The 24,305-nt window shown below is 44.2% G+C and overlaps 1 protein-coding gene across 1 annotated transcript in view; it reads left to right on the forward strand.

The window, feature by feature from the left end:
* The window catches only part of dock3 (dedicator of cytokinesis 3), a 64,111-nt gene that overhangs the window by 18,532 nt on the left and 21,274 nt on the right, over positions 1–24,305 (forward strand). The window contains exons 6-17 of the mRNA XM_029502495.1: positions 10,484–10,632; positions 12,098–12,182; positions 13,329–13,370; positions 13,668–13,822; positions 15,512–15,593; positions 16,143–16,203; positions 16,427–16,574; positions 17,726–17,814; positions 19,133–19,258; positions 22,947–23,071; positions 23,307–23,469; positions 24,112–24,218. Coding sequence (XP_029358355.1) covers positions 10,484–10,632; positions 12,098–12,182; positions 13,329–13,370; positions 13,668–13,822; positions 15,512–15,593; positions 16,143–16,203; positions 16,427–16,574; positions 17,726–17,814; positions 19,133–19,258; positions 22,947–23,071; positions 23,307–23,469; positions 24,112–24,218 — 1,332 coding nt within the window. The remainder of the gene's footprint in view (positions 1–10,483; positions 10,633–12,097; positions 12,183–13,328; positions 13,371–13,667; positions 13,823–15,511; positions 15,594–16,142; positions 16,204–16,426; positions 16,575–17,725; positions 17,815–19,132; positions 19,259–22,946; positions 23,072–23,306; positions 23,470–24,111; positions 24,219–24,305) is intronic.

Genomic DNA, 24,305 nt, shown 5'->3' on the forward strand with positions numbered 1-24,305 from the left:
TGTCTCCGGTCTTCTCGTCTTCTCTGTCTCACGCTGATCTGCGTGGACGTGTAGACGGATTCTGGCGGAGATCTGAATCCGTCTGCTGTCTCTGCTCTGACGCTCGTCGTCCTCGTGTCCTTCCAGTTCTGTCGTCAACAGACAATAGATGAAAGACAACATGGCCTTTGTCAGATTCTGCCTGACAGATTTTCCATTTCCATCCTGACAGACTCGGGTTTGTCAGCAGAAAGAGCTGGATGTTGCAGGAAATGCAGCAGCAACAGAGACGGGGCGTAACGGTGAGCGTGTGTGTTTCAGCAGTGACAAACGGATGAATCCTGCAGGACACTCGTTGAACTCTTGGTGGATGTTGATCAGCAGAGGCAGACAGGACAAGACGCCCCCCTCACCCCCCTCACTCCCCTCACCCCCCTCACCCCCCCATCCCACCAGTGTAAACCATGATAGTGAATTTAAAGACAGCTGGATGTCAGAGTGTGTGTGAAACAGCGAGAGGAGGAAAGGTGTGGCTCAGAGACAGAATCCAAATGAAATCCTGAGCTGCGTCGACCAACAGAGGGAGATGATGAGGGAGGAAGAGAAACAACAATCAGAATCAGATTATTAATGAACTGATCAGTGATTTTTAGGAATGTAGGTTGCGTTCCGTCTCAAACGTGGGAATGGCACACCTTCCGTACTTTTTCCGGTAACGATGGTTATAAATGTTACCGCTCAAAACGTTAAAACTAAAGAAGAGCAAGCAAACTAAACTGAGCAGAGTTTTGATTATGACTGACCACATTTTAAACTGAGATGACTAAACATTTGGCCCGTTAATACAGATCCTGATCAGTATGTTGTCATTAGTGCGCAGTTGTACAGTGTTGTGTGTATTTGTGTTACAGGCAGATACATTGTGAACCTTCTTTGTTCTATTGTGATCACACAATCAGAGTGAAGCTGAAGGAGGAAGAGAGGTACAAAATGGAAGAATGACAAAAATCAGAAGCTGAGTTTGCATCTCAGAAGAGAAGGAGAAGAATTTCAGTCTGCCGTGTTTTTTGTCCAGATTATTTCTCTGTATCTTTGTCACTTCGTCGCTCCTGTTCTGCTTTTACCGTCTTTCTGCTGCTTTGTTTTTCCTCATTCTGTCGTTTTCTCCTCCCTGTTGGAGGGTGGATGTGTGAAGAGGAAGGGAGGAGGAGGAGATGGAGCCGTGACAACCAAACAATGATGGAGGGATGTGGAGACAGGCATAAACACAGAGGGAGACATTTCTTTACTGTGAAATGTGCCGACAAGTGTGAGTGTGTGTGTGTGGCTGAGATGACACTTCCAAAGCAATCATTACAGACACACACAGAGTTTAGAGCTGAGCGTCTTTATTTACCGATGAGTCAAATTTAAGTTTAAAAGAGTCAGTCAGTTAAGACTGAGTGTTGGACAATGTAGGAAGAGCAGCAATGCATGATGGGACGCGGCCCTCACTGTGTGGTACAGACACACACAAAGCTAAGCGCGCACAAGCACACAGTGTACTGAGAGGCAGAAGGTTTCTGAATCCATCTAACGAAAACATCTGTAGATACTCTGCTATGCTCTTTACTGCACAGCTTCCAAAAAATAAGCACAAATAGAAGACGCAGACTGGGAGGAACGGAAAGATGTTTTCGATGTTCTGTGATTCCTCTGGAATCGAGTCGAAGGCGCTCGATGCCACGTGGGGGAAAAGCTTCTTCCTCTGGGCTTCTGTCTGAAGTCTGAAGCTGTCCAAAGCTGCGTGTTCTCGCCTTCAGTGCGACAGGTTTAATTCGTCCTCAGCTGAGGGGTCACAGCCTCCACTAAGTCTTTAACCGTCAGCGACAGAAATGCAAAAACTCAGCAGATTATTATTTCAGCTGGAATGATTGTTTTTGATTTCATCATCTTCTCCTTCGCCTGCTGAGCTTTACATGTTAAACGCTGACAGTTTCCCTCTCTGGGGAACGTTTCACACTGAAATCATCCTCACAAATAGCCTCTGCTCTGTTTTCGTTGTCGTCATTATGTCTGGACACATTCGGCCGTTTTACACTGATAAAAATTTGATGAGCCAATTTCAGCCGTGATGTCGGCCTCAGTAAAGGACAGAAGTGTTTCAGCCCAGACAGAAAAAATCAGCATCTATAAATTAATCCTCGTTGATTTTCACGGTCTTTTGGTGTCGTAAAGCAGAATAAAAAATAAACTATAAACACAAAGTCCAGTTAATAATAACTTATTAAATTATTAAAAAGCCAAAGACAACGACTCCTCCTGTAAATATCCAGGAGGATGACGGGGAATGATCTTAGCAGGATCTTAAAGAATGAATGTCCCTGATCATTAAAATGATCTCCTGATCTGACTGACAGCTCTGTTCTCTTCAAACCCCGTCTCTGGTTATGACCTTTGACCCTTGTGTGTGTCTCACTGTAGTTGTGATACTTTTGTGATGGATTGTGAGTCTGTGTGTGGAGCTGAGACGCGCCTCAGATAACACCTCCAGCCCCACAGCCATCAGTCGGCTCATCAGGCCGTCGTTTAAGAGGCAGATAACTGCAGCTGACATGTTGTCGGAGTGAGAGGTGAAGGAAAAGTGTGAAGGAGGTCACGTCCGCTGGAGCACAGCAGCAGGACCGAAGTCTCTGGGGTCGGGGCTTTTTTTTGGCATTGGCTAAAATAATCCCAGAAGGTTTTATCTGTCTTTAATAGGTGTTAGGATAACAGGAGACATTCATTAAAATAATAAATGGAAATAAAAAGAAAATCTGTAATAACCCAAAAGACAATGTAGTGATTTGTCCTTTTGTGGAGGAAACTAGTGTGACACAGTTGATTAACATCTTCTAAACTCTGTTCAGGTTCTTTGGTGTTTTGGTGCAGAAACAACATTCAGGCTGTTTCCTTCACTGTCGTCTCATCTTTTCTCACCTGTTTTCTATAATGGCAGGAAATAAAACCTCCAAATCACACTTTTTTTATTAGTACTTGTGAAGTTGGGCGATTTTCCTCGGACCTGTTCAGGTCCCCACTTTACTGTCCAAGTGCCAACAGTTACTGAAGTTTATATGTGAAGGGAATGGAGAGAAGACTCAAGTTGGACTCAGATCACTGAGAAAACACAACTGGAAGCAGTTAAAACTTTGTGTGTGCGTTTGTCTTGGCTGTTGTGTGTTATTTCTGGTGGCTGAGGTCATGAAAGAAAGGCTTAAAAAGAAAGCAGTGTACACATTTAATATCTAATTAGAGATTAACGGACGAAATGAAGGCAGAACGGAGCTCTTTAAAGCCCGTTGGCCTCGGCAGGTTTCCATTCGAGCCGCTTCCAGCAGCAGAAGGGATGAATGCCTTTTCACCCCGTTTAGTATTTAATCATTGTCTGAGCTGGTCAATTACATTACGACAGAAAAGGTTTTCTTTCACTTCATTGGAAGGAGAGTTACAGAAATAGCAAAGAGCTCAGTAATGAACCTCATTAGCTTCACAAACAGGAACAGAAAGCGTTGTCTTCTATTTAATGGTCCCATATAATATTAATATAGAAGCCCCAGAAGAATATAAAAGTTCAAGACCATGAACGGAAAATTCAGTTTTTTAAAGGTCCATACGGTCTGTAGGTAGCTGTTTAAGTCTGTAAAGGTGCTGATTCTAACCCTAAATCAGGTCCAGGGTTTATGTTAAAACAGTCCTCAGGGAAATGCTCTCAGTCTGGATTCATTAGTCATTAGAACTTCTGGAACTTTGTGATGTCACAATGAGGCCCCGCCCACCTGGACCAACTATCCAACATCATTCAACATCTGATTGGCTGACTGACCTGTTGTCCCTGGAAATGGAAAACTGCACAGATGACGAATTTTGGTTCTTAAAACCAACCTGGAGGAGGAGCAGCTGTTGGATTGTTCATCCTGAAGCGTAATTATTGTTTCACCTCCTGTTAAAACGTTGATTTGATCATCTTTAGGTGACCTCTAAGTTAAACATACTCAGCTAACAATCAACCAAAATAAGTCCGTCAGATGTCGTCTGTCTGAGGTGTCGCCACAGTTAATGAGGTGAAGCTGGACGTCAGTGCAGAGGAAGAGTTACTGTTCGCTCTCTTTCCCTCTCTCTCTCTGTCACACATTTCATTTCAAGGCAGCAGCCTGAGAATATAAACTCTGTCAGACATCTTCATCGTCAAGTACGTCATATTTCACTGTACACACACCTCTTCGCCCGTCTTTGCTCCACTCACGAAGCAAAAGTGTAGAGGAGCTGACTGCTGCAGACCGGCCCGTGGGTGGGTGGGTGGGAGAGAGAGGAGCGATAAAGGAAGATGAGAAAGATGGTGACTGGGAGCAGGTCAGAGGAGGAGAGAGAGAGGAAGAGGAAGGTACAGTCCGTACGAGAGAGAGCGAGCTCGTGTTGACACACAGCTTTGTGAGTGAATGTGAAGTCTGACAGGCTGTGATTTTCCTGGACGGCTGTCTAACGGCTCCGCAGTGTGAAAATCAGAGGAACAGGAAGAGAGAGGACAGAAACGAGTGGATTCATCGTCAGCGCTCACCTGTAAGTCGCTGCAGCCATCTCCTGCGTGTGTGTGTCTGTGTGTGCAACAGAGTTGTCCACGGAGGGCAAAAGTGTGTTTTTGTTCTTTCACGTGTGTTTCATCTGAGCGTTATCGTCCATTTCTGATCTAGAGGACTCAATAAGTGCAGTGTCATATGTTTTCCATGGTGACTCATCCTTCGTTGCCATGGCGACACCATTATTGGCATATACTATAGTAGCTGTTGTGCTTTTTTTATTATTAATCTTATTATTAGTCTTCTTCCTTCGGTGCAGATTTACAGAGCTGCTGATGTTTCATTGTATTTAAGTTATCTTGCTCGTTTAGGGCGCTTCCAGGTCGGCAGTTGGTCAAGCGGTTAGTGAGGAAGCTACATAGTCACAGCGTTCTGGGTTCAAATCCCACCAAGAGACCTCCACTGTCTGAAAGAAAAGCAACAAGCCCAAAAGCTTTTCTTCAGATCAAGTTCAAAACTTTGTGTTCAAAGTGAAGTTAACACAGAATACAGAGATATTGGAATTTGTGAAGTGAAGAGTGACGGATCTTAACTGGAGAGATCACACCTGCAGGGACTGAGAAATAAGACAGCCAAGTTTTCATACTTTTTATTGATTAACAGCAATAAAAGTAACTGTACATGAAACACATTAAACAAAGTCATTTTCCCATAGACCTCAGTACAGTGTGACTGTAGAGGACAGGACTGTCAGGGTGTCGTTAATCAGAGCTGGCTCAGAGTTTGTCTCTCTCTCAGTTAATGATGAATAATGAATACTGATTTTTATTCAGTCAGCTCGTCTCATCTGGTCCGGGACACATTCACGCCGTTGGGAAGATGCTTTTACTTAAAAGCACTTCACCTTTTGGACACCATGACCTTTGACCTCTGTTTGGGCGGCTGCAGGGTGGGGGGTGGGCATCTCCTTCCAAAATGGAGTGGAAGTCCTTCCAAAGTGTCGGTTTCTGCACCATCAAACGGCACCTGAGGGTTGTCCTTCCAAAATGTTTACTGTCAGTAGTGAAAAGTCTTCTCTTCATTAATTATATGAAAGGGGGGGGGGCTTCCAAACTCTGAGTCTCTCCCCCAGTTACGTCCACTTCAACTCCACATTCAAACCCAAAACAACCAAACCTGCAGATGGAAAAGTAATTATATCTGGAGGATGAGATGGAGCTGGTGGGGGGGGCTGCAGGGACACCATTAACACCCCCCCTCTGTCGTTTGGGTCTCATCTGAAATTGAAGAGTGGTGCAATGCAGGAAGATTCGATCGGCCTGAAAACTCCGATGGACATTGAAATGGCACGTTGTCAGATGTGACTCATTGACTGAAGATCCTCCGGAATCCGTTCCCGTTATTTTGTCCAGCCCATCCAGTTTTTATCCAGACGTTCCTGGAGGATCTTCAGTGTAGCTTCTCAGAGTTCACACGAGGTTATGAGGAGATTTAGGAGGAAGCTCGACAAAACTAATGAACACACAACCCACACACACACTGCGTGGTGTCGGGCTGTGACAGCTTGGACTCGCTGCTGGTTCAGCTCACAAGCAGAGAGGGTTTAAATTTCAGTGAAGGACGTTTGTTTTATTTGCTTTTGTTGCCCTGACGTTGTTGTGTAGTCGACTTTATCTGGAACTATGAAGAGGCACAACACAATTAAAGGTCCGGTGTTTAGGGTTCAGGTTTAGATAGACAGACAGACACTTTATTCATCCTGAAGGACAACTAAGGCATCCAGGAGCGAACACAGAAATGTGCAGAGCACCCACACGTGACAGATAAACAGCCCACATCAACATTACAAAGCAATAATTAAATATACTAACTCATCTGGAGTCACGTCTCCACATCGGACGCTCCTATTGGCTCCGCTGGGTGATGTCACAGCCAATCAGAGTCTCTGGATCAGTCCTGAATGTTTCTGAGTTTATTGTGTTGACAGAATAAAGAGCTGATTTTTCATCATCACTGAGCAGAACTCCTGATCAGATAAAGATAAAAACGACACAAACAGAGAGGAACTTTTCTTTTGAGAAGGAGGAAACATTCAGAGTGTGAAGTGATCAGACAGAATCAGCTGAGTCTGAGCAGAGATTTTAAAAATGAGAAAAAACCACACAGGGATGAGAAACCTGAAACGCCTTCATGTGGCTCCAAAAAGGGTTCATGCACATTTATAAAAAACTCAATATGTATTTGGGAGATATTATATCGTATATTTGAAATCAGCGTTGATGAAGTTGAGCCACAGTCAGTTTGAAAAACATCCAGTTCTGTTATTTCTGAAATTCTTTTTCATGTTGACCTTTGAAGAACTGAAGCTTTGAGACTGATGTTGATGATGAGGCGACGCGGCTGAGGTCAGCTGCGTCTGATCAAAGAACCCTGTTAGTTATTTTATTTTTGAAGGATCAACTTCACACGTTCACATTCGCAGGTGGAGCTCTTAAACCGTCAGTGAACGCCACTGAGCTGCAGCTTGTTACAATAATAGTTGAGACCAGAAAGGAACTCAGATTTGGGGCGCACCAGACGAACTCCTGAAACGGTAACTTCCTGCTACACATCACAGGTCACCTGATTACATCGTCAGTCCAGGTGTTTCACTGCTGACTGGTCGGTGCTCATCTTTTGTTATGTTGTAATACGCTGCACTTTGATGGAGCAGTTTATTAGGAACACCAACACCAACGCTGGCCAACCAGCAGCCGTTATCCCAAAGTTCCACATTTTTTTGACCTTTGACCTTATAGAGGCTACACCATATATAAGGCCGATAAAATGATAGCTGGGAACAGGAGCAGCTTCTCAGTTTGTTTCAGCTCCTGTTCTTCCACAGCCCAAAGATATTTTAGTTTTTATCCTGATCTGAGCTACAACTTTGACCGCAGACTGTTCAGACTGGGTTGATTCTGTGTTTGATTCCGGTCAGCAGGTCGGCCGACAAATCGTCTGCTGTGTTGTGAAATTGGAAACATTTTGGGTTTAATATCTTGAGGCAACATTTAAAACCTGTCGGATACACAAGCCCTGAAACACCGCGACACCTTTTCCTTTTCTCATTTGTCAGGTGTGAAAACAGAGCAGGGTGTCGCTAATGGAACAGAAGTCCCATTAACATGAAAGCTGTCAGGCTCAATAACATCCTATTACATATTAATGCCGAGCTGTGACCGTATGTCGCCCTCTGGAGACCCACCTTTGGTCCCTGACCCGCAGTTTGAATATGTGCTGATGTGGCTGTGTGCTCCGGTCGACAACATGGGGGTGTTCGTTAATGGAGGGCTGTGTGGACCTTCCTGTTTCTGGGCTGTCGGAGTGATTAAGATCTTCATATTATGTCGCTCTAACGCTGAAAAGCAAAAGGCCAAAGCAGCAATAAAGAGGAAAGTAAATTGTTGTTTTAGCCGATGCAGCTCAGCTGGATGCCGCTTTGTGAGGCCAAACATGAGCAGTTGTCTTCTTTGTGTGGCTCTGCTGAAATGTTGTGTTTGGTTGTTGGCTCATTGGATCGTGAAACGATAGGTTTGGTGTTAATGCTGCTGAGGTGGTAAAGAAGTCTTAAACACTGTGAATGTGTGTGTGTCCCTGTAGGATGTGAAGGTGTGATTATTCACCGCAGCGAGGGAGGGAGGGATGTTAAATCCACAAATAGTCCACAAAAGAGCGGAGAAACCAGAGTTTGATTCCCTGAGATGGTCCCCGCTGTGGTCCAGCAGATGTCCACTCCTGGATTTAAAGCTGAGGTCAGCTGTTTGAGCACGCTCACCGTCAAAGCTGGTGGAGGATGTTTACGTTATGACTTCACGAGTTTTCTGCAGTAACCGACAGACTTTAAGTGGTGAAACGTTCTGTTGAATCGGACTGATGCTGCCGATTGCTCTTTTCTGCCGTAGTGCTGATTTCTTGGACTTATCTTTGGTCAGTGAAGGCAGCACGCTTGGTGTGAACTGCTTTCCTGGCTCCTCTGCTGTCAATTTAAAATCTTAAATTGTCTCTACTGCACATTAATGAATTGATTTTGGTTATGATCATTAGATGTTCTTTAATTTAATCAGTTAAATCGTCAATACAGCTTATTCTTTTTTTCCATTTGAAATTAGATGGACTCTAAGAGGCTTCTCTTGTTTTTCTCAATTTATTAAATGGAAGAATTAATTAGTCAGAAAACAGATTCACTGCCTGAATTATTAATGAAAATAAAGAGACGCTCCTCTCCGCCCATTAAGATAATGTGCTCAAGCTTTTACTTTGAAGGGCCGTCCTGCATCATTAATACTTACATGTTTCCGGCTGAATTTTAATGTGGACTCTTGCAGAGTTGTATCAAACAGCATTAGCTCCAGTGTCCATCGGGCTTCTCCTTAAAAACAAACACTAAACAGATGCTGAGGGGAAGTGTGGTGCATGACTCTTCTTGTTGCTAAGCAACTACTGGAAACCCGTTTGGCACTCTTTGGCTAAAAGTTGTGGTATTTTTAACCTTGTTCACTCTCTGAGTGGTAAAAACACTTCAGTCTGTCAGGACAGAGGTCCTGAAAGGAAGTCCTGAGGTCCAGATCAGGACTTTCTGTTGGGTCGCAATTACTGCTAGAACTAATCGGGTAAAGGGGCGTGGCTGCTATGTGATTCAAAGCCTTTCCCACCCAATCAGAACAGAATACAGAGCAGGTCAGCTCCACCTTCATAAAATCAATATGGCTGCCAGACAAGACTCACAAAAGAGCAGGTGAGCTGATGAGTCAGGTGAGAAGCAGGAACATTTCCCGTAGACTGCTGCTGGAGTCGCCCCCTGCTGGTCAGCAGGCAGAACGATGGTTTAAGCTTCGCTCTAGTCCAGGTCTATAAACAGTCTCTGGGCCGGGGGCCGGTCTGTCCCAGGATGCACCGGGGGAGCAGCAGGCCGCCGGTCGATACCGGAGCTGCCGCCTTGATGTTCGCCAGGTTCCCATGATGCATCTTTCTGAGCCGTGGTTCCCAAAAACAGCTCCACCTCCGCTGCAGCCGGAGTTATATAACCTTCTGATGTGCAGAGCGCGGAGCGGCTGCTGGTTCAGGTGGACCGGTCCACGTTCAGATCCAGGTCTGAGCAGATCCTCATCAGGCCTTCACGGAGGTGTGGGGGCGGAGTTTTTGACTCAGTGTGTATTCCTGTTTGTGTTTGTGCACATGGGCGTGTGTCTCCATTGAGTCGACCTTTGACCCCAGCAACTGCTGTGGAAACGTCTGCGGGGTGAATTATGGCGCTAACAATAGACCCAGCTACAAGGAGAGGTGCATTGTGGGTTGTGACGGTTGATGATTGTGTTGGCGTAGTTGTTGTCCTGTCTCAGAGTCAGTCACACATTTAAATAAAATGTCTCACTATGTTTTTACGTTGTACAGAGATAACCTCATCATGTCAGTGTCCTCCGTGGAACAGTGAAGCCGACAGAAGGTTGTCGGTTTGATTCCCCAATCAAGCCCTCTGTGTGTGTGTGTGGTGTTGGCACTAGCAGGTGTTTGATCTGAGATAAACTGGCTCACCTGAGCTGTTAGTTTACAGTCACCTCAGAGAGAGAGCGAGAGTGGGCGATCAACAACAGGTAAAGGTAACCTCTCTCTCTCTGTCCCCCCCCCCCCCCTCGCTCTCTCTCTCTCTCTCCTCTCTCCCTCCCTCTCCTCTCTCTCTCTCCCTCTCTCTCTCTCTCTCTCTATCTATCTCTCTCTCTCCCTCTCTCTCTCTTTCTCTCTCTCTCTCTATCTCTCTCCTCTCTCTCCCTCTCTCTCTCCTCTCCCTCTCTCTCTCTATCGCCTCTCTCCTCTCTCTCTCCTCTCTCTACCCTCTCTCTCTCTCCCTTCTCCTCTCCTCTCCCCTCCTCCCTCCTCTCTCTCTCTCCCTCCCTCTCTCTCTCTCTCTCTCTCTCTCTCTCTCTCTCCTTCAGAGACACAAGGTCGACCTGTTCTACAAAGTTCGCCACGTGATGATGGAGCTGATCGACCTGAGGAGGCAGCTCCTGTCGGGTCACCTGACCCAGGACCAGAGCCGAGACGTGAAACGACACATCACCGTCAGACTGGACTGGGGCAACGAGTGAGTGCGCGCCCACACAGACACACACAGACACACACAGACACACACTCAGACAGTACGTCTGTTACTCAGTCTGCAGAGGAAGATGGACGCAGCATCAGATCTGTCACCAGCAGGTTTTATTCAGCAGACTATCTATAGCTTTATGATGTTTGAAGCCGAAGTAGATTAACGGAGAGCGACAAAACGCTGATGTTATAAACCAACAACTGCTCTGACCTCCACACTTCCCCTCCAACACAATCAGAAACTGTGTGTATCCACAGATACACACAGATATTAACATCTGTATCTGTAGATACATAGATGGATGTAAATAAAAACAGCTGACGCTCTGACGTCTTCATACGTGCTGATAATTTCACTGACTTCTGAGGAAGAGCAGAGATCCTCCTTTTTGTGTTGATGTTTTGCAACACTTTCTGCCCCCGACAGCTCCCGGGGCAGCTGTGTGTTTGGAAGCAGGCGGATCAAGCCGAGCACCGGCGGTTAAAAAGATGTGGAGGGGCTGAAAGAAACAGATGAATTTGTGGCCAGAGTTGGTTTTGAGTTATTAAAGCTGGAGAAATGAAAGGCGGGCCGGACTCCAGATCTGTGGGGACGAGACAGTCGGGGGGGGGGGTTACCTGCAGGACGAGGACGAAGAGGAGCTTTTTGATTATTCCAGAGTTCAGTCGGATTCGATGCTGCTGCTGCTGTGACTGCTGGATTTACAGGCAGCCTGAGTCTCAGCTGACGCTCATCACGTCCAGGAGACGACTCTTAATTCAGCTGCTCAGGCTGCAGCATCTGCTCCCCGAAAGCTAATTCCCACTGAAAGGTTGCATGATGGGAAAACAAGCCCGGCTGCGTCTGACTGTGGACAAACACACACATCTGATGGTCGGTTCGATTTTCATCCGTGACTCCATCGATCTGACAGTTTGTGACCGATCGAATGACTCAGCAGATACTTTGCCTGCACAAATGTCAAACATTTGTTGCTTTCTGCTTCTTCAATATGACGTTTTTCTGCTTTAATGTGTCGCTTGTTGTAAGAAAATCAGCATCTATGAGTTTTGGATTTTCATTGCTGTGATTTTGAGATTATTCTGTAATATTTTATGTACAAAACTATCAATCGATGTATAAAAACAATAGTTCATTAATAGTTAGTTCAGGATAGTTCAGTTCAGGAGCCGCTGACGACCTACTGGACCGTCTCTGATGTCGTCGTAAACGTTATCTGATCTGTGGTTACAGAAAATCTACCGTTTACACCACAACGGTTATTTAACCCCTCGTTCGCAGCTTAGGACCATTTCACCGTTTCTGAGAAAACTCTGCGCCGTCCAAGGTCAATGGTCTGCAGGTGAAGGACGTGCTCAGGAACAACCCTCCTGCAGGCCACAGCTAAAATGACATCAATACACCGTGTGTGTGTGTGATATTAAGCTTCCTGACACTGATGTTATTTCTCTCTCAGACACCTCGGTCTGGACTTGGTGCCAAGGAAGGAGTTTGAGATGGTGGACGAGGAGCACATCAGCGTCTCAGATCTTTATAAAATGGTAAGTTTTCAGTTTATTCCTCAGCTCTACAGATGGAGGCGGAGGGATCCCAGCTGAGGTGTAGATCAATAATCTGCACCACACGCTGTGTTATTACACCCTGGTTGTAACAATCAGAAGTGGTGACTGATGGTTGGTGTTTGGGAACATGTTGAAATGACACTTGGCGGGAAGCAGCAGATTCACAGACGGGACGCTGACGGCTAAAAGCCACCAGGCTGCTCTAATTCAGGCTCCTGCTGGTCATCAACAGCATTCATGGTTTCTCCTGTTACTTTATATCTCACGTCTGGATTCTCTCAGTTTATCTCTGATATACGTCTCCAGATCTTCTCTGAGCTTCACATCTGGATTTTGACCATCCAGATTTTGAATCGTCCTGAAGCCACCTCACAACGAAGTGGTTTTAAAAAGTCCATACAGTCTAAAGACACACTTTTCATTTTCTGGCTGAAGTTTCTGAGAAGGATTAAATCCCATAATTAATTCCAGGAGAACATCCATTTGTCTATATGAAGGATAATCTGCAGGTCAGTTTGGGTCCGATTTCTGCGGCTGTCTGGCTTCTTGAAGTAGGTGTGAGCTGAGTATTCTTATACTGGATGTTCTGTTTCTTACATCAGCCCAGCTTTAAATAGCTGAGCTGTTCCAGTCAAACTCTGTGGCCGTGGTGATTCCCTTTTTTATTCTGTTGCCTAGAGACAGAGACAGAGGAGGAAAGAGACACGATGCGATGAAGTTTATAGATGGTGCAGAAAGAGAAATAAATCAGAGGCCGTTTCACATCCATAATCTTCTGTTTACACACGTGACGCTGATATGAGTGTGTACTATCAGTTACACAGACTGAAATTATAACTGTCAGCATCTGATACATTATCTGGAGATGGAGATGACGCACCGTGTGCACGAGGCTCTGGTGTTAAAGTCGACCAGGAAAAGGTCAAAAAGAGAAAACACAAGAGAAGATGAAATTAAACTTTATCGATCCCTTCTGTGAATTTACATCAGCAGCACGACGAGACTCTGTAAACACACAGGAAGACAGCGAACACACAACCTTTTTAAGCCCACCAAAAAACTGAGACTGAATGTGTGAATGTAAGACGATGATGGTTAATGTGTTTGTGTCCTCCTCTTCATCAGCACCTGTCCAGCAGACACAGCGTCCAGCAGAGCACCACACAGGTAAAGCACTGATGACATCATCCCAGTACCTGTGATGTCGGCTGTGATGTCACAGACGTGTGTGTTTGTAAAGGTTCTGTTGTCATATTTATCCTCTCTGTCAATAAATGACTGTCGGAGGTAATATAAAGAAAACTCCTATGAACACGATATGTTTCGACCAAACAAATCAATCAGTCACTCCAGAGAAAGTGCGACACTGATCTTTAAGTTTAGATTCTTTGAAACATCACTTTCCAGAAGACATGTTGGTGTTGTTGTTGTCGGTGACGGTGTTGGTATTGCTGTGGTTTCCAGGGCGACGGTACACGGCCGCGTCATGGGGAGCCATGTCGAGTTCCGGTGCCGCATCATCTGTTGGTCAACCTAAAGAGCTTCACCTACAACAGCATCGGAGAAGATACGGACATTTTCTTCTCCCTGTATGACCTGAGAGAGGGAAAGACCATCAGGTCAGACACACACAGACACACACAGCCCACAAATACCTTTCCAAAGTTTCCAAAGTCTGGTCCTCTGAGAGGCTCAGGTGACGGGGGGAGAGGAGACCAAGACAGCAGATTAAAGTGCTCTCTGATTGGCCGACTGTTTTCTCAGCGAACCAATAAAAATACAGCAGATTTCAGGTAAAACACTGAGAAAAGCCAAGTCCTGAAAGATCTCTGGTCTTAAGGCTCTGAATCCGGACGGAACCTGGACCTGGACGGGCCTTTCGTTTCCGGGTCTGTGGTGTCAGGTCAGGTTCAACAGGAAGTCTGATGTGGAAGGCCTTCAGAGAGAGAGAGGCTGGATCGTGTCCCTCCTCCTCCATGTGGTGAATCGTCTCTCTGCCTGATCGTGGACCGACGTTCTTGTTGGTCCGGTCAGTTCCCATATGTGGACTTTAGTGGTGTATGTGTTCAGACGAGGCCTTCTGGGTAAATAAGGATGAAAGCGCCCGGTCATCCTGCCGTCTGCTGATTCTCCTCAGCCGTGGCTCTGCTGCAGATGTGCTGCATCCAGAGGACCAACGGCAATGGACTGGAAAGAGTGCTCCGCATGCATCCCCATCAAAGTGTGTGTGTGTGTGTGTGTGTGTGTGTGTGCGCGCACTCATGCATACATTCATCCACAGAAAATCTGCCCTTTTGAACACATTTATATCCAGCAGGACATTTTCTGATTGTATCAGTGTTGTTTTTGCTGTTGTGTCTCTCATATCGATCCAACCATAAAAGTGTACAAATGTGTGTGTGTGTGTGTGTGTGTGTGTGTGTGTGTGTGTGTGTGTGTGTGCACACGCGTGCACTCTCTCTCTCTTTGTGAATCACTATTTAATTGATGAAAACAACAAACAAATGCAATAACAAAACAGTAGCACAAAGTCCCTCCTCCCTCATCTTCCACCCACCTACACATATTCCTTCAGCTTAGGGAGAAATACATATTTATTCTTTTATGGCGTGTTTGTTTGCTTGTTCCTTAGTATCTCAGGGGGATTAGAATAAATTGTCTAGTTTAAAGAGTCAGACACAGTGTGCGTCGCAGGGATTTGTGGGTCCTCGCTGCTGTTGTTTGCAGGGATGGTCTAAACTATAGCAATAACCCAAGACTTGGTTTGTTTTTTCTGAGTATAAACTGAATGGTGGAAACTGTCCGAGTCCACACAGTCTAAACTTCCATCGCTCAGGTCATATGGAACTTTGTGTGACGTCACAAAAAAATGCAAATACGTCTTCTTATGAATATCAACATTTCAAAATAAAACACTGCTTTATAAACCACGGGACTTTACCTGTGTGAGGATTGTTACTGGATGAAAGCTGCTCAGTTTGTTCTCGTCCTTCTGGATAAATATGAGTTAAAGAGCCGTGGCTGCCACAGGAGGTCAACACCTTGCAGTTCCCTGATGGGAAAAAGGCTGAGAGCTGAAAGAATTTAATCTTTTCCAGAGATTCCCCTCGAGGTGAACTGCCGGTGGTTCTAACAGAGATCTCTGTCTCTGGGGTCGGTCTGGGTACTGCATTATTAATGAAAGGTCAAGGGTCAACTTCAGAGCAGCACCTGGCTGTAGTATAGGACAACACAACACCACCTGAAGACCAGGAGGATTACACCTTTGCACTCGAGCTTAAGGAACATGTTCTGAATGTGTTTTCCAGTGAGAAGTTCATGGTGAGACTGAACAAGAATGGAGGACCCAAAAACCCAGAAAAGGTGGACAGGCTGTGCGCACTCTTCACGGTAATACACACACGCACACACACACGCACACACACACACACACACACACACACACACACACACACACACACACACACACACACACACACACGCGGCTTGCAGGTGATTGAACTGAATATAACTGAGGATGCATTGCCCCCTATCGCTCCGTCACAGAATCATCTGTCTCAGCAGGAAACCTCCAGCAGACTGTTTCTGTTGATGTCTTAAGAGTCTTTTTGGGCCAAAGCTCCTCCATCAGCAAATAGGAAAAATCAAACAAACAACCAGACAAACAGCAACTTCAAGTCCAGTCCAGTCTCTTTTATTTTTATAGCTGCAATTCACAGAAGAAGTTCTATGATTAGGTGATAATAGGAGGATTAACCATCAATGCAAAAGTTGACAAATCCCAGCATCACTGTTACACACAGACAGGCCCAGGCCCCGCCCACTCCCTCTGACCCGAGGTCAATACACAAGTAAGAACTGTTAGGGGGTGACATCTGGACTGTTCATGTTGTCTGTCTGAGGTCTAACTCTATTTTCTCTTTCTCTTGGACTCGGCAGGACCTGAGCAACAAAGACATGAAGCGAGACCTCTACATCGTTTCACAAGTGATCAGAACAGGTATGACAGACGAGTAAAGGTGACACTGAAAACAGAGCACCTCACAGTCCAGAGCACTAAATCTGAATCTGATAGAGGGGCCGGTGGTTTTAGAGCTGCTCCATCAGACTGTGGTGAATTATTTACAAAATCACAATCCTCTTATTTATGCTGCTGATTGAATGTGAGAGGAGCTTCGTGTTTGAACTGCTCTTCTCTGTGCGTAACCGACTTCCTGTTTCAGGTCGCATGCTGCTGAACGACAGCAAAAAAGGCCCTCCGCATGTTCAGTACCGCCGACCGTACGGCTGTGCTGTCCTGGCCATGAGCGACGTCCTGCAGACCATCTCTGAGCTCAAGGAGGAGAAAGACTTTGTGCTTAAAGTTTACACGTGAGTGGCCGTGACACACAAACTCCAAGTTTTCCCAATGAAGCCATCAGGAATCTGGTTCTTCACAAGAGGAACATACAGATCCACAAATCCTCCTTATAACGTGAGTGACGGACTGTACCACCCAATCAGGATAGAGTACAGATCCACCACCTCCTCCAAATACGGTTTATTCTGGTACAAAAAACAGAATCAACAAGATGTCCGACAGTCATGTTTTATATCCAGTACAGGCCAAAAGTTTGGACACACCTTCTCATTCAAATGAATAGGAAAGCGTGTCCAAACTTTTGGCCTGTACTGTATGTGTGTTTGTGTTTGGGTGTATCGTAACTGAACAGAGAAAAAGTCGTCAGCGAGACGTGTTCAACATTGAAAGTGGCAGAAAAAAATCACAGAGAAAAACCAAAAGATTAAAGCTGAGCAGAAATGCGTTTCTTTTCACATCTTCAGTTCTTTTTTCATCAAACAGCGACCTCTTCCTTTAACTCTCTCCTTTACCTCTTTATTCTTCACCTCATGTGACACTTCAGCTCTCTCTGAGGAGAGAGACGCTGCAGACAGCCTCTTTGCCACCGTGTGATGTCTGCATGCCATCAGCACTCTACACACACACAAAGACAAACAAAAACACACACACACACAGAAGGAGAGTTAGTGGGCCCCCTTGGGCTGAAACATCTGAAGACTCGCCTCCAGGAGCCCTCAACAGCTCACAGTCACAACATGATGCAACTTCGGTGTGTGTGTGTGTGTGTGGCAACCTCACCTGAACTCCAGAGGAAGATGATGAGATTCACCAGTAATAATAATAATAATAGTATTATTAAGTCAAATTAATGGGCTGTTTCTCCTCCATATGGAGCTAAATTCAGCCTTTTATAGTTCATGTTCTTAGCTTGTGTGATAACTGAAGGATTTCCTTTCCTTCCAGGGGTCATTTTTAGGGTAAGGTGCTGTATAATTATAATTGTTAAAATTTCCCTCCTTCTCCTTTGATTTTTTTATCTCGGTAAATTTTTCCTGAGTTTAACACCACCTGAGGTTGATCTGTGCATCTGCCTGCATCCTCATTTCAACTGTGCTACTGTCAGATTCTTTATTTCAGTTTTCAGCCTGTTCACTTTTGTTTTTATTTCATTTCATTTCAGGTGCAACAATGAGAACGAGTGGTTCCAGATCCACGAGAACATCATCCGCAAGTCCAGCAACAAATACACTGCACCCAGCACCAACTATGGTACGACTACTGTGTGTGTTAATCTGAATTCTGTTTGTGTCAACATAATACTCCCTGGTCTGTATTTCTGTTAAAAACTCAACAAATTGTTTATTCTTATCTGCTTTGATGACCTCATCTGTGTCCTTTATGTCAAATTCAGTCAGCTGTTTAGAGTCACTCTAACGTTACTGCTAAACATCCCTGGTAACACAAATGAGTCACCAGGTCCCACACACACAGTCTGCTTCAGCCGGATCTGCATCCTGTGTGTTTGCTGTCTCCATATTTAGCTGCAGTAGAAGTCACCTTGATGACGGAGCTCTGTTGGTTCTAGACACCACAGTCCGGCAGCAATCACTCAGTCCTGTTGCTGCTTCAGTGAGAATGGCCTCACACATTTAAAGAACACACACACACACACACACAGCGTATAACATCAGCTACAGAACGAACCCAGGAGCGCCACGCTCATCCCTCCACATCAGCTGGAAAATCGTCTTAATTGGCTCCTGTGTTCCCGTGTTCAGGACAGTTAGGGACCAGTGACTTCGCTCCAACACACTCATCTACAATTATCTCCGGCACATAAAAACAATGATTTCCAGCTACAGAGCTCAGGTAGATTGAGAGGCTGGACCAACATATCACAGTGTATGAACTGAACCTAAAGGGAAATGTGCAGCATGGCAGTTTATCTATTTAGAGGAGAGGGACATGGAGAGGGAAATAAGGGAGATAAATATGCACAAGTAAAGAAATAAGCAGGTCTTAGCTATTGATGCTTTTTCCAACTCTCCCTGATAGGACTCTGTATTAACCCCCCCTCCCTTCAAAAAGGGAGCTGGTTAGTTCAGGGCACACCACAGGTCATATCAGAGATCATCAAAGTCATTTTTCTTTCTTTTGTCACTAAAGCTCAGAATAAAATGCCCATAATAAAGAGGGAGCCAAAGAGAATTTGGCTCTACGTGCTTTACCAGAAAGCCATTGTGCACATATTCAAATAAAACTAGCCAACAAAGGCAGACTCAATATGGAGACAGTGTTTCTTACTGCACTGGGAGAGATAATGGACGTGTGTTTTCACCAGCTGGTTAGTTCAGGGCACACCACAGGTCATATCAGAGGGTTGAGTAGATGAACTCAGTTCATTTTGACTCTCTGAGGAAGCCTGGAGCTTCTGTTCAGTCTGCGGCAGGAAAAATAACCAGGTTTCTCTTCACCTCCACCTGTGTGCTGCTCTCTCTTTCTCCTCTCTTGCTTGCCAGTTCACTCATTTTCTATCTCTGTCCCTTCCACCTCTGTCCTTCAATGTTTCTCCCTCCGTTCTGCTCAGGTTTGATCATCTCCCTGCAGCTGCTGAGAGGCGACATGGAGCAGGTCCGCAGGGAGAACCCCCTCATTTTCAGCCGGGGGGTGGCCATGACCCGCAAACTGGGATTCCCAGACGTCATCATGCCAGGTGAGTGACATGCTCTACTTAACAAACGTTAACAAACAGGAAAAAGTGAACCACTCACTTGACTTACTGGTAGTCATTTATCCAGCTTCTACCAACCTTCCATCTACTTTTCCCACAAAGACCAATTCAACTGTTTAAGTTTATTTCCCAGTTCTGTTGCATTGTTTGCACCACAAATACAAGTGGTTTCACTTAAATAAACCAAAAATTCTCTCTCTCTTCGAAAATATTAAAGTGTAATCTTTTTTGTTGTATAATTGTTATTTTAGATTTGTCTTCATGTAATTCAATAGTTTGTAAAAGATGTGACTTCAAATGTTGTTTACTTCATAATAAAAGTCATTTTTCTTTCTTTTGTCACTAAAGCTCAGAATAAAATGCCCATAATAAAGAGGGAGCCAAAGAGAATTTGGCTCTACGTGCTTTACCAGAAAGGCATTGTGCACATATTCAAATAAAACTAGCCAACAAAGGCAGACTCAATATGGAGACAGTGTTTCTTACTGCACTGGGAGAGATAATGGACGTGTGTTTTCACCAGAGAAAAGTCACATTTTCTGGGTGTTTATATAACACTAATCCTTTCTATGTACTTGTTGATATTTTAGAGAAAATCGGTTTTCCTGTTTTGAACAGAGGCTCAGTTTCTTGGTCAGATTAATGTCCACGTTTCCACCTGACCGCAGGCGGATTAAGACACTGAAGAAGTTCTTCTACAATGAAAACAGACACTTGAACACGAGTGTGTTGACTGTGTGTAACTGGGGAATGAGGCCATATATCATACTGAGACACTGCATGGATTTATATTCACAGCATCGCTCAGCAAAGCGTCAGTGTCCACTGGGCACATGCAGCTCTTTTCAGTTCAACAGTTCAACACAGCTGCACTTTGCAGAAACTGCTCAGTAAATCAGGAGGATGTTTTTGTTCTGTTATTTCTGTTTTCTTCTCCGGATACAGAAAAGGTCAGGCAGTAGAAAAGCTGTGTTCTGTCACCTTTCAAATAATTTTTCAGCGTTTCTGCCCACATGAAAATAGTCACATTGCAGATATTCAGCTGTTCACTCCTGTTTTCAAAGTCCAATGGCTCTGTCCAATACGTCAGGTGACGGTGATAAACTCTGTTGTCTGAAGAGGTCATTATGCGTGAATGGGTCAAAGCTGACATCCAAAATATATTTTTTTTCTAGACTCAGACACATTTTTCAATTTTGTCCAAACTACAGTAGCAGTTTGGTGGAATTCTTCAGCCAGATCTACTTGGAGAAGATCTTCAATAGGGTTAAGATGGAGCATTTTCACAAACCTCTCTACAATGTGTCCCATTGAAGAGGGAACAGGCGCCTATGTCCACAACAGCTGCATATGCACTGTTAGTGACTGATGTGGGAGCAAATAGTACCTGTCTTTTTTACAGACTGTTAGATGTAAACACAAAATGTTGTCCTTAAGAAGACGCATATTCTTGCTCAGAAGAAAGTCTGAGTAATCTGGTTCTTTAATGTGATGCAAAAATTCTACCCACAGATGTGACTCAAAGCAAGAGAAAACCACTAAGTGGAAGATGAAATGAATACATTTAGCAAACAAGCCATTTTGCTTTTATGCATGCAGCCTCTACTTCAAAACATCCCGTATTTTCTGAGTTAGATGCTAATGTCTCTGAAACATGTTGCTCTACTGAGTGGCTTCTGTCCTGCAAATTGTCATCTCAGCCAGCATTTGGCTGCATCTTATTATGTTACTTCCATGGTACCGTGTCACAATCCTGTTCTCTCTGTCTCTTTAGCATCAACATTTGTGAACCAGTGGGTACTTGGTGCATGCCATTTAAAGCACAGACAATGATGTGCCTGTGCACAAACACTGCTGTGTCTGTGTTTTGTCTGACATTATTGGTTCAGGATGTGTCTTACTTTTCTTTGCATAGCTTTTGGCTCTTCTGCCGCACACATAGAATAACAGACCTGAATTAAAATGTTTCTCATGCTGAAAACACACAAAAACACTGCTCTAATTTCTGCTGTAGCGATTTGCTCTCCTCCAAAAGAAATCACAACCAATTAAATGTTTATAATTCATATTGCTGAACGCATTTAATCTTAATGAGACTCCAGTTAGCTGATGTGATTAACACTTCCAGTAGTCTGCATTTCCAATGGTCACCCCCTCTATGTATGAGTGTCCTTCACATGCATTAAACGGTGCACATTCCTCCCCTTGGACAGTGAGGGAGCAGGTATTAACGTCCCATCTTGATATATTAAGGGCGACACTTGCTCTATGAGGACAAGCGGACATGATAAATGGATCTGCACACGTTAACACAGGTCATTAATCCGCTGTTTGTCAGGAGGCTTCGCTCTGAACGTGTGAGGAACGCCGGCTGCCTCCATCTTTGTTCGTCTTTATATACAGCCACCGTTCAGGACCGCGCTAAGCGTCGCAAAATGGGGGGGTGGGGGTGAGGTGATTGAACATTTGAACCCACCTAAAGAACTCATAGTAACCATCTGGAGAATTCAAAACATTTTAAAATCACAACTATCATTTAAAAAAAATATGAATTGCACTATATTTCCGAAATTCATACTTAGAAGAATATCGATTTGAGAAAATGGATCATACCATTTTTTTTCAGCGTCCGTCAGGAAAGGCACCGGGACGTAACTCGTTGTTTATGTTTTTGTGTTGTTGTGGTTATTGTTGTTGTTGTGGTTGTTGTTGTGGTTGTGTAGAAAGACAGACCTGAATTCAGCTGTGACTGATGAGGAGTTGGACCGTGTTGTAGTGATGTCAACGGAAGACATCCAAACTCTGGCTACAAGCTAATGCGTGTTCACGGCCGCGATGTGTAATGTAGAATAATCCAGGTAGGATGAGGATTACACACCGTGGACATATTGTTACCTGGAACACACACACAGGTGTGTTACAACAACAATTATCGAGTAATGTTAGACAAAAGGAGTGAGTAACGAGAGCATCAACAGAAATGTGGTGGAGTAAAAAGTACAATATTATTAAGTATCCCCCAAAATAATAGTCAAGTACAGGTACTCATAAGATGAATTTAAGTAAATTTCCTTCGTTGCTGTCCACCCCTGGCTGCCAAAATAAAGAAAAACCTGCAAAACCAGCAGAAATTAAATATAAAAACTCAACAGATTTTTGAAGCACGTTTTAAATTAACTACGAGCAAATGCTAATGTTAGCTAGTTTTTAAGCTAGCGCGTTTTCACTTCCGGTGTTAGCTTGTAATTTCATTTCCAAACAGTAAAAAATTAAATATTTATTGTCTGACAGTGAAACACTGAAGGAATATCTGCTGCAGCGATGTGTGTTGACATCAATGTAAAGCTGTTTTTTTTCTGTTTTTTTGTGTGTATCTGTGGTGGTTTGGTTTTTCTTTGACGTGTTATTAGTGACCAACACCAGAACAGAGGAAATGTATTTTCTGTTCAAATGAATCACAGATATTATCTGGCTGTACCACTTACATCTTACAGAAAAAAAAAAAACTTATTGTGAGTGAATAATCTCCTCTTTGGTTGTTTGTGCATCTGGGACCTTAATTCTCAGAAATGTTAATGATTTTGTCAAACTTATATCTGCAGCTAACACAACATTTCTTCCAGGACACGCAAGGTTTGTTTGTTTATTGTCTTGTCTCTTCTGGTCCCAGGTGACATCCGTAATGACCTGTACCTGACCCTGGAGCGAGGGGATTTTGAGAGAGGTGGGAAGAGTGTCCAGAAGAACATAGAAGTTACCATATATGTGCTTTATGCTGATGGAGAGATCCTCAAGGTAGGGATGTGGTCCTGCTTTAACACCTGTCCTTACACAGGGCGCAACAAAGGGAGAGAATGTGGCAGCATTTCATGCTCTGATCATGTCTGTGCAGAGTATGAGATGTTGTTAGGAAGAGACAAAATACCGATACACATTTAACCTGAAATAAAAACGTGGTTTACATGGATTTGGCTGTATATTAATCTATGTGTGTCCCCTGTCGCCCATACCTACTGCACTCCCTGTGCAGGACTGCATCAGCCTAGGTTCAGGTGAGCCCAACATGCCGGAGCACCGCTCCTTCGTGCTCTACCATAACAACAGCCCTCGTTGGAGTGAAGTGATTAAACTGCCTATACCGATCGACCGCTTCAGAGGGTCCCACCTTCGCTTTGAGTTCAGACACTGCTCCAGTGAGTAACTTCATGTCTCTTGAAGAGGTGGCGTAGTATGATGCAGCTGTCCAGTATGTCCATGAACTTCATCTTTTAGCACACAGACTTTGATCGTGAATACATAAAAGATGTGCTCTTTTGGAAAAGTGGTTCAGGCCAGCAACAGCATAAAGGTTCATATCATTTTACTATCAAGGTGATATGAAGAAAAAATGCTATTTCATCTTATTTCAAATGTTTTTTTTAAAGCTCAATTCCTGTCACAATCTTTAAAATCACAATTTAATGATTCATAGATGCTTATTTTTATCGTTAAACTTCTACTTTACTGTTTTCCAAACGTTTACTCGCACTTCTTTCAAGGTCCATCGGTGGGCCTGGGCCCACGTGTTTGGAACAGAGGCTACTCATTTATTCATGTTCACTTTTTTTTTTTTTTTTTTTTGCATAAACAGTATGTTGCTGAGAGTAGTTTTGTGATTTCACACAATGCGTTTGCAGTACTGAATGACGACCAGAGCAGCTGATACGTGGGTGGAGATGTTTGTCTGTGTGATTTCATGTGATTTTTCTTGTCCCGATTTCAGACATTTTACATATTTGCCAAACAAGGAATAGAAGTAGAGCATTTTCTCTCTTTCTTCCTCATTCTCTCCACAGCAAAAGACAAAGGAGAGAAGAAACTGTTTGGTTTTGCCTTCACTCCTCTGATGAGGGAGGATGGAACCACTCTTTCAGATGAGAGCCATGAACTCTACATTTACAAGGTCAGACATAATTCTCGTGCTTCTGTTGTTCTGTGTGTTTGTTGTTGCTGTACTTGACAACAGATCTTTACCACAAACTGACATCCT

This window comes from Echeneis naucrates, chromosome 5 (genome assembly GCF_900963305.1).
Source record: "Echeneis naucrates chromosome 5, fEcheNa1.1, whole genome shotgun sequence".
NCBI classification, from domain to species: Eukaryota; Metazoa; Chordata; class Actinopteri; order Carangiformes; family Echeneidae; genus Echeneis; species Echeneis naucrates.